We start from the raw sequence: 13,288 nt of genomic DNA, 5'->3' as shown, positions 1-13,288 counted from the left end.
GTCAATGAAAAAGAAGTCCATCTATGAGCAGACTGAAGTGAAGTAGGAGAAGCTCTCTGGCCATCTGTCTATCCCTCCAGTGACACTCGGTATCTTTCCTTTCAAAGGGGGGCTGCAGCAGAGAGAATGCTCAGAGCTTGCAATGGGCAAGCGACAGAGAGCTGGGAGGGAGGGAGAAAAGGTCTTCAGCAGATCTAGATCCCAAAGAGTTAAATACTACCAATGCAGCCCGACCTGTATGGGGTTTGCTTCTGGGTGCAAAACGGGATACTGATCAAAATCAAGTTGGACAAGTGACAAGACTGAGTTTGATGTTAGTGGATGTCTTTTAACATCATTGGAGGGCAGAGGACGGAAGGCAGTGTGCTCAAGGGTAGGTGGAGAGAAGCATCGAGCCCAGGGCAGGGACATAAAGGGACACGTAGCTATAGCCGGGAAACAGAGGGATAAATGAGCGGGGGGAAAAGAAAGAGAGGAAGAGTTGAAGAAAAGTAAGGGGAAAGTAGGGACAGCGTTTAGGGAAGAAAAGTGAAGACAGCGAAGAGGGATTAAAAAGGGAAGGGGGAATCCCTGGGGAGAAGGACCAATAGTTAGATCTGGGGTTGGGCGAGAGAGGAGTGAGCGAGGGTGGGGGCGCAGAGAGTGAGACGAGGGGGCTGGAGGAGGAGGGCAAGAAAGTGCGATCGGCGCAAGGGTGGGCGAGGAGACAGGGCTGCAGAGGGGAGCAGAGATAAGGAAGGGGGAGAGGCAGCCCACGGGGCCGGCAGCCGGGGCGGGGAGGCGAGGCCGCGGGAGGGAGGTGGGGGGCTGTAGGGGGCTGCGAGAGGGAGCGCGAAGGAGAGCGGAGGCCAAGTGCATTGTGTCTGGCGGCGGCGCGCGATCCCACCGCCGGCTGCGGCGGGGCGGGAAGCCATGGAGCCTCGGGCGCTCATCACGGCGCTCAGCCTCGGCCTCAGCCTCTGCTCCCTGGGGCTGCTCGTCACGGCCATCTTCACAGACCACTGGTACGAGACCGACCCCCGGCGCCACAAGGAGAGCTGTGAGCGCAGCCGCGCGGGCGCTGACCCCCCGGACCAGAAGAACCGCCTGATGCCGCTCTCACACCTGCCGCTGCGGGACTCGCCCCCACTGGGGCGCCGGCTGCTCCCGGGTGGCCCTTTGCGCACCGACCCCGAGTCCTGGCGCTCGCTGCTGGGGCTCGGCGGGCTGGACGCCGAGTGTGGCCGGCCGCTCTTCGCCACCTACTCAGGCCTCTGGAGGAAGTGCTACTTCCTGGGCATCGACCGGGACATCGACACCCTCATCCTGAAAGGTGAGCGGCGGGCGCGCCCTGCGCCCTGGGCGCCCGCGAGTGGAGCGCAGCCCGAGCTCCCCAGGGGCGTGCGGGTCCCCAGTCACCTCCCCGCCGCGTCCCCGCACATTCTTTTATCTTTCCTCGCTGCCTCCTTTATTCTTCTCTCTTTCTTTTCCCGTTCCTCCTTTCGTCTCCCTTTCTCGCACTTCTTTCTTTCTACAACTCTCTTCTTTTCTCCTCATCTTATTCTTTCTTTTCCTTCTTCCTCAAGTCTCTGCTTTAGCCTCCCCTTCTCTGTCCCCCCCCCCCCCTTTCTTTGCCTCCTATTTCCCTCTCCTTTCCCTCTCTCCTCCTCCTCCACTGTCTTTGTACACCTGCCTCACTTGGAATGCACGTATCGATTTTCTTGAAGCTGCTCCCCACTGGGTTAACAATCGAGAAGACCTGACCTTTCCCAGTAGGCTCCTTCCTTCAAGTTGTGCTTTCCTTCCAGAAATACCTTGGGAAGAAAAGTGGTGCAAGCCTCGGAAGAAAGGGAGAGGGGCTTTTTCTTGTATCGAGCTGATGTTGGTAGCATACGGAACTGATGTGGTAGCTAGCTGGTGGGCTCACGGGGACCAAAGGAGGCCTGAGGAACCTCTTAAGTGCATGATTCTTACGGATTAGACCTCAAATATACCATTAGTGCATTGGTGGAGGCAGCGGAACGCACACTGGATATCTACTTTTTTTTCAGCTTTGGTGATGACTCGGCACACCATCCATCCTCCGTGTCTATGCAACCCAGGGCGAGGAGAGGGGCGAATCTGCCCAAGCCCTTGAAAGTAGAGCTTTCTGGGTTTGGGCATGGAATTTCTACACAATCACTCTTTTACTTTCGTGCTGTCTTGTAACACTGTTTTGATTGTTTTGTAATTTGCCCCTGAGTAGAGCATCAATTTGGTCTTCAAATATCTATGCAACACCTGGACCCTATGCATGTAATCAGATAGATAGTTTGACTAAAAAAAATCTTATTCGTGTATAAATATTCGATGTGACAACCTTTCTAACTTTCAGAGTTCCACCCTTAATATATATATAGTTTTTGAGATAAAACAAATAAATAATCCTTTCCTTTGGACTAGCAAAAAAAGAAAAAGTTTGAAATCAATACATTTTACTATTTAGTAGCCATTCAAGAAAAACAAATGAACAGACGTGTTGAATTCCAGTTTGGAATGGAATTGCTTAGAAAGAAGGGGGTTAATAATATTTTGGCCTTCAAAATCTTCTGAGTTGGCATATTCTTTTCTCAAATGTGTCAACTTCCTCCTTCCTAGGGCTAGCTCAGCTGGGGACTGCCATCTGAAACCTGTCTGTTCATGGAAGGACTCCAAAGCTTTTGGGGGGATCACATACAGCAACCTTCCTCTGGGAAGTGTACCCTTTTTTCCCCTCTCCTAACTTGCATCCAAATTTGATTCCTCTTCTTGAAGATACTGCATAATTAATTCTGATAGTAGCATAGTACATGAACAAACTGAAAAAGCTGAATTTGGAGGCTCAGTTTTAGAATACTCATTTAGGCAAGGCAGTTTTGAAAGCTAAGCATTGTAGTCTGTCTTTGAAAATGACAGAGCTGCATTTCCTTACACTCTTTCTATGTCGACTGTATTCGATGGCATGTAAATTGGATATAGAGTATGCCTGTAACATCAGGGCAGAATCCAACTCATCAGGGCAGGACTGGGACCCCCTACAGGACACTCACTGTACATTCCTCATCTCTGCAAGTGCCTTGGCTGGCTGAGGTGCCCTGGTCAGTCCAGACTCAAATAATCCTACAGACAGAAGGGATCTTAGAGGTCGTTGAATCAACCACCCACCCATTGTTCAAACTCTCTTCTTCTACCATCTTTCTGACAAATAGTTGTCTAACCTACTGCTTTCATAAGACGGAGTTTGTGTACATTAAAAATATTCTATTTCTCTAGGCATGACTGTTTTAGATCGAAACAATCTCAGATTTAGAGTATTGATGGCGTTTAGCTAATCCTTTGTGCATAACACGAACATGTCCTAAGTTGTAATCAGAAGACCTGGGCTCCATGACTGGCTCTGCTGCTAAATTGTAGTGTAGCCTCCAACAGGTGGCAGGCCTCTTGGCCTTCAGTTTCTTGTCTATAATGCATATTACGAAAGCTGAATGTTCTTTACAGAATTTTCTAATTCTGAAATCTATCACTGCTGTAATAACAACAACGTAAATTTAGCTTCCTGGGAAGTTAATGAGCTGACATTATTAAAACATGAGGAGTTCAGAAAAAAAATGATAGATTAGTACATTACAGAATCATAATTTGTTGTTTGGGAGATAGCCAAAAATGTCTCAACTACTTTCAGTATTGCTACTCACCTACCTTGGGCTAGTTACCTAAGTCTTCTGAATCTCAGTTTCATCTGTGAAGTGAATGGATAAAATGAACAGCTTTAAAATTCTATAAATAATTTGAGAAATAAAAATGTCAACAACATTTTCTTTTCTCAAACAGATGACTTTGACCCCTATGTTAGGTAAACATTATTACCTTTTGTTTGACATCTGACATTAGTGGGTGTATTTTTAGTTTAGTTTGCTTCGCTTTAGTTGTTCATTGATTGTTTCTCATATATGCTTTAAAGGGGAGGGTGTGGCTCAGGCTGAGCCAATGACTCCTTGCTCAAACTAGCAACCTTTGGGCTTAAGCCAGCAACCATGGGGTCATATGTATGATTCCACACTCAAGCTGGCAACTCTGTGCTTAAGCTGGTGAGCCCACACTCAAGCCGGATGAGCCAATGCTCAATCTGGTAACCTCAGGTTTTTGAACCTGGAAGCTCAGTGTGCTAGGTCAGTGCTCTATCTACTGCATCACCACTGGTCAGGTGTATTAATTTCATTTCTTAAATAAATCATATATAATTAGAAATTGATATCACATTCAATTAAAAAAATTGTATAACTAGGGTCCCAAGTTTTATTCTTACTTTCTTCTCTGAATTACCTTGTCTATGACTCCTAAGATTTAGAAATGTTAATAATAGAAAATGAAAAAAAGTAGACTGAGATTGGAAAGTGAGGAAGGGTGGGAAAAAGCTCCAAGAACCACCTTGCACATTTAGGAAGCTTTTGAGGGAAAAAAGAGGCCAGCATTTCCTCATTTGGACTTAGAGGACAAAGCCAGGAGGTGTTTGACAGTTGCAGAGGTAAAGGTAGAATTGATGGTATAGGAAACATTCTCACGATTGGAATTGGTTGCATTTCCTGTTAATGGAGGCAAGTATTTTTGAGAGCTGTATAGGAGATACAGTCAATGTGGACAGTTAGAAATTAGTTTAGAATGGCATGTGTAGACTCTATAGTCTACTTAAGAGAAATCACAAGAGCCAGAAAACCATTGATCTCAATAGAACAAGTTGTTGGGAAAAATCATCAAATTCTAATTGTTAGTCTTTTCTTTTTTTTAATTTTTATTTATTTATTTATTTTAGTCTTTTCATTATGATTCTTGTTTACTTCTAGCCCAGAGTGATCCTTGGAGGTCTAGGTTGGACCTTCATCCAGAACCTTCAGTGAGAATGGAGGTGAACTTATTTATCAATCCATTAAGAACTAAAACTAGAATCCTATGCTACTCCATTAGGCTGACTTTTAGGTTCTAAGGAAGCTTTGCTGGTCAAAGTGAGGGCTGTCTCTGACAAGTATGCAAATGAACTTTCCCTCTACTTAGCAATAAAAGGGTAGAAATTTTGAGGGAACCTAGGGCTAGAAACTTGAGAGAATGAACTTAAAGCAGGGGTAGTCAACCTTTTTATACCTAATGAGCACTTTTGTATCTCTGTTAGTAGTAAAATTTTCTAACCGCCCACTGGTTCCACAGTAATGGTGATTTATAAAGTAGGGAAGTGAATTCACTTTATAAAATTTATAAAGCAGAGTTACAGCAAGTTAAAGCATATAATAATAATTACTTACCAAGTACTTTATGTCAGATTTTCGCTAAGTTTGGCAGAATAAATCTTTATAAAACAACTTACTATAGTTAAATCTATCTTTTTATTTATACTTTGGTTGCTCTGCTACCGTCCACCATGAAAGCTGGAATGCCCACTAGTGGGCAGTAGTGACCAGGTTGACTACCACTGACTTAAAGCATGGAGGCTTAGACCCTTCAGTGCCACTGGGGCTGTCAGCAGTTTGAAAGAAGCTTTTATAAGTAAAAGTCACAGAAAAACAGAGAGGTAGGAATGTGGCATGGATTGTATAAGGAGCCTAGGACATGAGAGAAGGTGATTTAAAGTTAGGTTCCCTATTCCATATCACCTTCTTATCCTGGAGGTTGACTTAACATTAAATCATGGCCCTATCACTGCTACATCTATGAAATTCTCTGAGTCTTAGTTAATCTGTACAATGGGACTGATAATACTTTAGTCATTCATTCATTCATCTATTTATTCACCCAATTTATTTACTCAACAAATATATAGTGAGTATCAGCAATTGTTCCAGGTATACAAGATACAGGAGTGGACAAATGGATAAGAATGCCTGCCCTCATAGAGTTTATATTAAGTAATGGAGTTATTTTTCTAGTGGATTTTACAATAACTACTATTAGTACGTTATGGGATAAGCACTTTGGGAAGACTGATGATGGCATTGGTAAGCAAATGACAGAAAATCCAGTGCAACATAATGGATGGAGCTCTGTACCCTTTGAGGGATGTTCGGGCATTCTGTTCCAAGTGCAATTCTTATGTTGAAACTACTGGATAAACAATAAAATAAGAGGACAGATGGAAAGAAACTCAGTTAGAAACATTATATAATGCTGCTTTCAGTTCCTAAAAACACCGACTTTAATAAATAAACATTGTTGAGACTAGTGAATACATTATGTAGAACTTTGTAGAAATTAATTTTGAACAGGAATTTGTCATTGAAATTGTATCAGTAGTTCCAACTGTTGTTGCTAGCCTCTACTTTTTAAAAATTTTTAATTAAAAATTTTCATTAACACAATTAACATTACTTTTCAAATATGTGTCCCTTGTTTATGTAAATCAAATTCAAATATTATATATTGCCTGCAATAAAAATGGAAAATTAATGCTGTAGTGTTTTGTTTTTATAAAATTTAAAATGATAGAATTTCCGAAATGTGAAGATTATAATTCTGTATGCCTGATGTTAACTTGTATAAATCATTTGGGACTGAATTCTTGAAAGTTGAAATGAAACATGTCCTTGTGGTTTCAGAAGCATTTTTCCTTTAATGAGATAAACAGAGATATCAAAGACAGTGGGACATAAATACTTTGTCATTTTGCTCTCTGCAAGAAAAAGAAAGTGGAAGAATTGGTAAGAATTCTCTGGGTCTGCTCTTCACTCTGCTAATGATTTATGTTTCCCCTGTTGCTTATTTTCCATGAAATTAATAGTCTGTACAGGACCCACCAAGTTCTACCTGACACGGAAATAGATTGATGATTTTCTTCAGCTCATTTGTAGACCAAAGTATCATTTGTGTTGGAATAATTATCTTCCAAGAGCAGATATATCTAGGAAAGCTGAGAAGCTAGCACCTTCTCTTGGACCAGAGGATACTGCTGGCAAAGGGATTTCTCAGTTTTGGAGGCACTGGGGACATTATTAAAACCTCCTTTTTCTTTCTTCTTGAAGCAAGTGGTCTCTGAAATTATTCTGAATACCACCCTATATAATTTATTTATTTACTTTTTTGATTTGAGAGAAAGAGACAGAGACAGAAAGGGAGAGAGTGGGGGGGGGGAGAGAGATGAGAAGCATCGACTCATAATTGCAGCACTTTAGTTGTTCATTGATAGCTTCTCATACATGCCTTGACCGGAGGCTCAAGCTGAGCCAGTGACCCCTTGCCCAAGCCAGAGACCTTGACTCAATCCAGTGACAGTGGGCTTTAAGCCAGTGACCTTGGGATCATGTCTGTGATCCTACACTTAAATCAGTGACCCCAAGTTCAAGCTGGCAAGCCCATGCTCAAGCTGACAAGCTTGTGCTCGAGCTGGTGACCTCAAGGAGTTTTAAACTGAGGACTTCAGCATCCCAGGTCAATGCTCTATCCACTGCACAATCACCAGTCAGTCTATTTATTCATTTTTAAATTATATGCATGGACTGTGCTAACATAGACATCATAAAACACAGACAAAAGCCATTTTGAAGGGATGTGGTCATAAATAGACATAAATGGAAATTCAATTATTTCAACCTACATTCCCAAAGGATTGCTTGTGTACCTCCAGCATGTACACACTCCATTTTGAAGACCATTTTTATCGCTGCTAATTAAAGGAGCCAAGTTTCTCACCTGAGCAGAGGAAGCAGTGATTTTTCCTGTCATGGCTGAAATTTATAGTGGGTCTCCCAGTGTACTGTTACATCACACACATTTAGCTTGCACAGGGGAGAGGAGAAGATACATTTTATTCCTTTATCACTTCTGACATTAGACACAGGATTCAATGAATCCTTTCCAGTTAAACAACTGCCAGCTCGTACCATACAACTCATAATGATTAGATTTGTCCTTTTGTCCTTCTCAGTGTTTTGAGGCTCACCATACCCAAGAGTGATACTCTGTTTCAACACATTCTCTTGCTACCATTCCTGAAGGTCACAGTCAGAAATTAAATTCTTCTTTGCCATTCTGAGCTCAAAAAAAGATACTTGCTCCCATTCTTTTCATCTGAATACAAGATTTTCTTTTAAAAGTAATTTATAAACACAAACATAAATCGTGATTTGAGTGGTTTGTGATTAAAATTGCCAGTCAATGAATGACATTTGTGTCTACCATGCTTCAAGCATAACATTTAGCAATGGCCTTGAAGAAGAAAAAAGAAGAGTTTTTGCTATGTCATAGAAAGTTCACAACCAATTATACCCAAGTTGCTGTGGTTTTCTTCCTTAGCTACTGATTTTCCTGCTTCAAAGCTCAAAAAGAGCCCTCAAACCCCATCAGGCAGACTGCTCATAATTGCAAGTATTCTTGACTGCCATAGAAGATAAGCTTTTATTGGGGAAGTATCTGGATGTTACAAGGAATAACCGAGACCCCTGCTCCCGTGTCAATGCAAATGGGAGACCACAAGGCGTGGCAACATTGAAGGAATTTAGGTTGGTCATAGGGTTTTCCCAACTATTACCAAGAATGGACTCTCCTTCCATCTTTGAGGACACCTGCAGTGTAACCCGGATTACTGATCTGTGACCTCTGCCTAGCAAGCTGTGACCTTGGATGGGCGGTCTCCTTATTCCCTGAGCCTGCCTTTTCAGACTCACCTTCTCTTTCAGGGAGAGTCCACTGTCTTGCTTTAATACTCAACTGTGAACGTCTGGGATTTTTTTCTCATAGTTTTTGCTGGTTAAAAATAATAAAAGTAATCAGATTTGGTCCTCCTCCTCAATTCCCACTGCCTTACAAAAACAACTGGTAAAATAGAAGGAACTGGTTGAAGACAGCCAAACTGGAGGAATGGCAAATAATACAGATAGCAAATATGCCCATTTTAGATAGAGCATTAGCTCAATATTTTGGAGGCAATTCAGATAAGATCATTTTATCCATGTAGACTTGCTTTAAGTTAAAAATTGTTTTTTTTTTCTACAGTTACTACTTTTTAAAAAAGACACCACACCATTAATATTGTCTAAAGCTTTACACAACTGGTTGAAAAGATTGGTATCTAAATAAAGGCATTTGTAAATAGAAAATGGTCTTTATCTTCAAAATCTGGTAAAATTCATGACAGTTTATTTATTTTTTTCACTCTCTTGTAGTGTTTTCCTGTGGCTAAAAGTGATTGCAGTGATTAGTCTATTTCATTGCAAGTTTTAACTAAAGGGAAAGTAACTGAACTTGGAGCTGGAGAGCTCCGGCAGGAAGCCGACAGCCTTTGTTGGCGGCAGAGTAATGGGAAACTGCATGCTGCACTCCATCTTTCTTGTGACTCAGCCAGATAAGCTGATTGCAGACCAAACAATAATGTCATGGGGATGCCCACCAGGGAATTCATTAGCAAGGGAAAAAAGGGGAGCAGTGCAAACCATATTTTAGTTCCCACTATTTGAATTACTGAGGACACGCTGAATTATTTTCTGTAACTTGCTGGATGTCTCCCAGTGTTTAGACTTTTATATTTAGTTCATTAGTAAAAATCAATCAGCTCATTCCCCCTCTACAGATCTAAAGGATATAATATGTTCCCTTTTGGTTCTCCAAGTTATTTGATACTCTGCAGGTAGATAGGGAAGAGATTCCAGAAATATGAGTGTATAGATAATTCCAGAAGGCTTAACTGTCCCTTTACAACAAAGGTCACTCAATGGCAAACTAACACTGATGGTTCCATCTGCCTTGCCAATAGGTATTGATTGGCAGACTTAGAGTCTATAATAGTGGAACAGGCAGGGTAGGGGGGACAGGGTGTGGGAGCCTATATTTGGCTTGGATCTCTTTTTAGCTACATTTTAAGGAATTTTTATTTGGTGTAGGGGATGTGAGCGATTGCTTTCACTCAACAATCAGCTGACAAATGTTACTACTGAGTGTTGGGCATGCAATGCTTTTGAGAATAAGAGGCTGCTTAGTGAAAAACATGGTGCTCTGTCCCTCTTGTCTTGCAAGGTTGTGCTTCCCCTAACCACACCCAGAGCAGTGAGGAAGGGGGTCTGAGATGGTGGCAGAAAGCTGTTGGTTAATTTGAGTTTGAATGCCATGTCTTAAGCTCTCACAATTTTGAAAGCTTATAGTAATGTGTACAGTTGTTATGGAATTTTAAGTACAATATGTGTGTCCTGTGAAATGGTACTCAACAGATCACTTGTCTGTGATGTGACTGAAAAATTATGAAACAGGTCATCAGAGTGACAATTTGACATAGCAGATAAATTGCTGAGGAAAACAACCCCAACAATATAATGGCCAATGGGAATAACTGAGTCTAGGCCAATTGGAGCTTATTATTTGTTCTATGCCATTGATATTTAAGAATCACTTATCCCAGGTGATTTAATTCTTAGCATCTAACATGTTATAAAGAACATTTTGTTTGGTGTTCAGACAGTGCTGATATTGGTTGAAGGAACCTAAAACTAACAAGTACTAGAAAATAAAAGATAGGCTGAACTAAAGAATGACAGGAAAAACAACAGGAACGTTTCTGAGAAATGCTATCTTTTTGTTCAGGTGTTTGAAACAAACAGAACAAAAGACACAAGGAAGTTCTTTACTATTCAGCAGTAAAGGATAAAATCCAGCCAGAAGATGTCCACCAAAGAAGCATCAAAGTCGTGTTGTATTTCTTTCTTTTTTTTCTGAAAGAAACTCAAATTGGTAGGAGGAAAATGGGTAAGCACATGTAGAATCAAAGAAATGCTAAGCAGTGATCCTTACCGGTTTATATTTTTACTATGATGCCCTTGATAGATGATTTTCACTTGCTCTACAAATTCCTGTCAATTACATGCATTTTCAAGCGTGCCAACTCTAACCTCCATCCTTTTCTTTCTGAAAGCGTATTATCAGAATGCCTGTGAGGAAAGGGATGCTATTAGCATAATCTCAAATTGGTTTTAATTTATAAAACAGACTCTATCATTTGGACAGGGGTGGCCCTTTAATCTTGTGCAGAAGAGGTTAAGAGACAGCAGTCTGATTGGCAGTGTGGATGGGGACTTAAATAGACTGTGTATTTTTAGGGGTGGGAGGCAGAAGGGAAGCTGATAGGTGTTGTGAGGATGGGTGCCTCAGAACTCAAAGCCATCCTCAGGTGTGGATGACTTTGGAAAATTGGGAGATATGAATAACTTATTGCCTGTTAGTCTTCTGATCCCAACACACCTGATTTGGAATTTTTTTTTTTTTAATGATAGGAGAAATCATAAAAGGCCATAGTTTTATATGCCCTCCAAATATGACAGAGTTATTAAACTATGTCTGAGAGGCCCTGAGAGGCATTAAACAGACTAGTTCCCTATACTCGAAAATACACACAGATGATTCTGCAGTAATATTTTGATTATGCCATGGGGGAAATTGAATGCTTCTTGCTAATATGACCCAGATTTTCATTTTGGAAGTTTGTGGCATGGGTATTCTTTTAGAATTTTTTTTTTCTTTTTACAGGGATAGAGAGTCAGAGAGAGTGATAGATAGAGACAGACAGACAGGAACAAAGAGAGATGAGAAGCATCAATCATCAGTTTTTCGTTGCGATGCCTTAGTTGTTCATTGATTGCTTTCTCATATGTGCCTTGACCATGGGCCTTCAGCAGACTGAGTAACCCCTTGCTCGAGCCAGCGACCTTGGGTCCAAGCTGGTGAGCTTTTTGCTCAAGCCAGATGAGCCCACGTTCAAGCTGGCAACCTCGGGGTCTCGAACCTGGGTCCTCCGCATCCCAGTCTGACACTCTATCCACTGTGCCACCACTGGTCAGGCTGGTTTTATTTCTAAATTATCACAGAGTTATTACTTTAGTATTCTTCAAGTTTTACTTGTAGGTTAGAATGGCAGTCTTGTGTTCTTCCCTCCTGCCCACACCCCAACCAAGTATTCTATGTATGTAGTTTTCTGAAGTTGTTATTATGCCTGGGAAAGTCAGGTACAGGAGCATTTCTGATTAAGTATGAAACGTTGTAATTTAGATTGTCAGTCTAATTTTTTTTAAATGCCATTGATAAAGTGCTTGATAAACATTTTATCCACTCATGTGGGTTAAGTTTATCAGTTAAGGATCTTTTAGTACCAAATAACAGAATGACTAAATAAAAATGGCTTAACCTACAGGAAAAATATATTATCTCTCATAACAAGACATCTGGGGGAAGCATGAACCTGGGCTGATGGAAGATTCAACACTGTTGTACTTCAGTTGTCCTAACATGGGTAGTTTGCCTTCGGGCTTGTCTCTTCTCGTTCACAGCAGTGCCGTGAGTCACTGCCTCACATAGCAACAGTTCAAAGGCTAGGAAGCTAGAGAGGCCATGCCCATTTTTTGTTGAAACTTTTTACGATAAAGTCAATTTCCCAGAAGTACCAGCAGACATTCCACAGGTTTCATTGGTTAGAATTATGTCATATGACCATTTCTAAACCAATCCCTGACAAGTTAAATGGAATCATCATAATTCCCTCAGACCAATCAACTTCCTCCCAGGGGCTGGGGAAGGCTTTCCCCTCCCAGGAAGCACTTGGATGCCTGGCACCAGAACAAAACTGGTTTCTGTTAGCTAAGAACACCTGGCTATTGTGTATAGAACCCTGGTGCCTGCCATGGCAGAGAAGCCTGTGTGGCAGTCCTGTCCTACCTGTGGTGATTCCATAGGGAAGATGGGATTGAGAGGAGAATTTCAACTTCCTGCTAGCTCTTCCAGATTTACTGTGTTCTTTTTCTACATCCTACCCTGATAAAGGGGAGGGAAAACATCTTTTTCCCCTCTATGCTCCTAGATTCCCTGGCTGTGACCCTATAAATTAGACTGACAAAAGACAGATTAACAAAAGAGAGACAAAACATATATACATGGAAGCACTCAGAGATGAGTAACTCAAATAGGTGGTTAAAGCTTAGGCTTATATAACATTTTAACAAAAGAGCAATACATTTGTAGAGAAGTGACAAGACAAAGGAAGAGGACTTGGAGTTTTTAAAGCTGGCAAAGTGTGTGGGAAGGCAAATATATGGGGGAAAGTAATGGAAGATAAGGATTAATTTCAGCAATGCTTTTTAATGTAGATCCCTTTGGTACTGTCTCTGGGCTGATAAGGGTCTCGAGTTGTCACCAATGATTAATTTCTATCTTTACTCTTAGAGAGGGGAGGTGGGGCACCTTTACAAATTTATGTTCTGCTTTTCAATTGCCTTCAGCTCACATTACTCCTTGTATTAACACGGCCTATTTTGGGGTGGCCTATTCTGCTACCCTT

General features: G+C 41.5%; 1 protein-coding gene across 1 annotated transcript in view; it reads left to right on the top strand.

The window, feature by feature from the left end:
* The first annotated feature begins 384 nt into the window (after nt 1-384).
* TMEM178A (transmembrane protein 178A) overlaps nt 385-13,288 on the top strand; it is a 47,455-nt gene continuing 34,551 nt past the window's right edge. The window contains exon 1 of the mRNA XM_066372396.1: nt 385-1,312. Coding sequence (XP_066228493.1) covers nt 913-1,312 — 400 coding nt within the window. The 5' untranslated portion in view covers nt 385-912. The remainder of the gene's footprint in view (nt 1,313-13,288) is intronic.

This window comes from Saccopteryx leptura, chromosome 3 (assembly GCF_036850995.1).
Source record: "Saccopteryx leptura isolate mSacLep1 chromosome 3, mSacLep1_pri_phased_curated, whole genome shotgun sequence".
Classification (NCBI taxonomy): domain Eukaryota; kingdom Metazoa; phylum Chordata; class Mammalia; order Chiroptera; family Emballonuridae; genus Saccopteryx; species Saccopteryx leptura.
The sequence above is the reverse complement of the archived record's forward strand: the minus strand, read 5'-3'. Positions and strand labels throughout refer to the sequence as shown.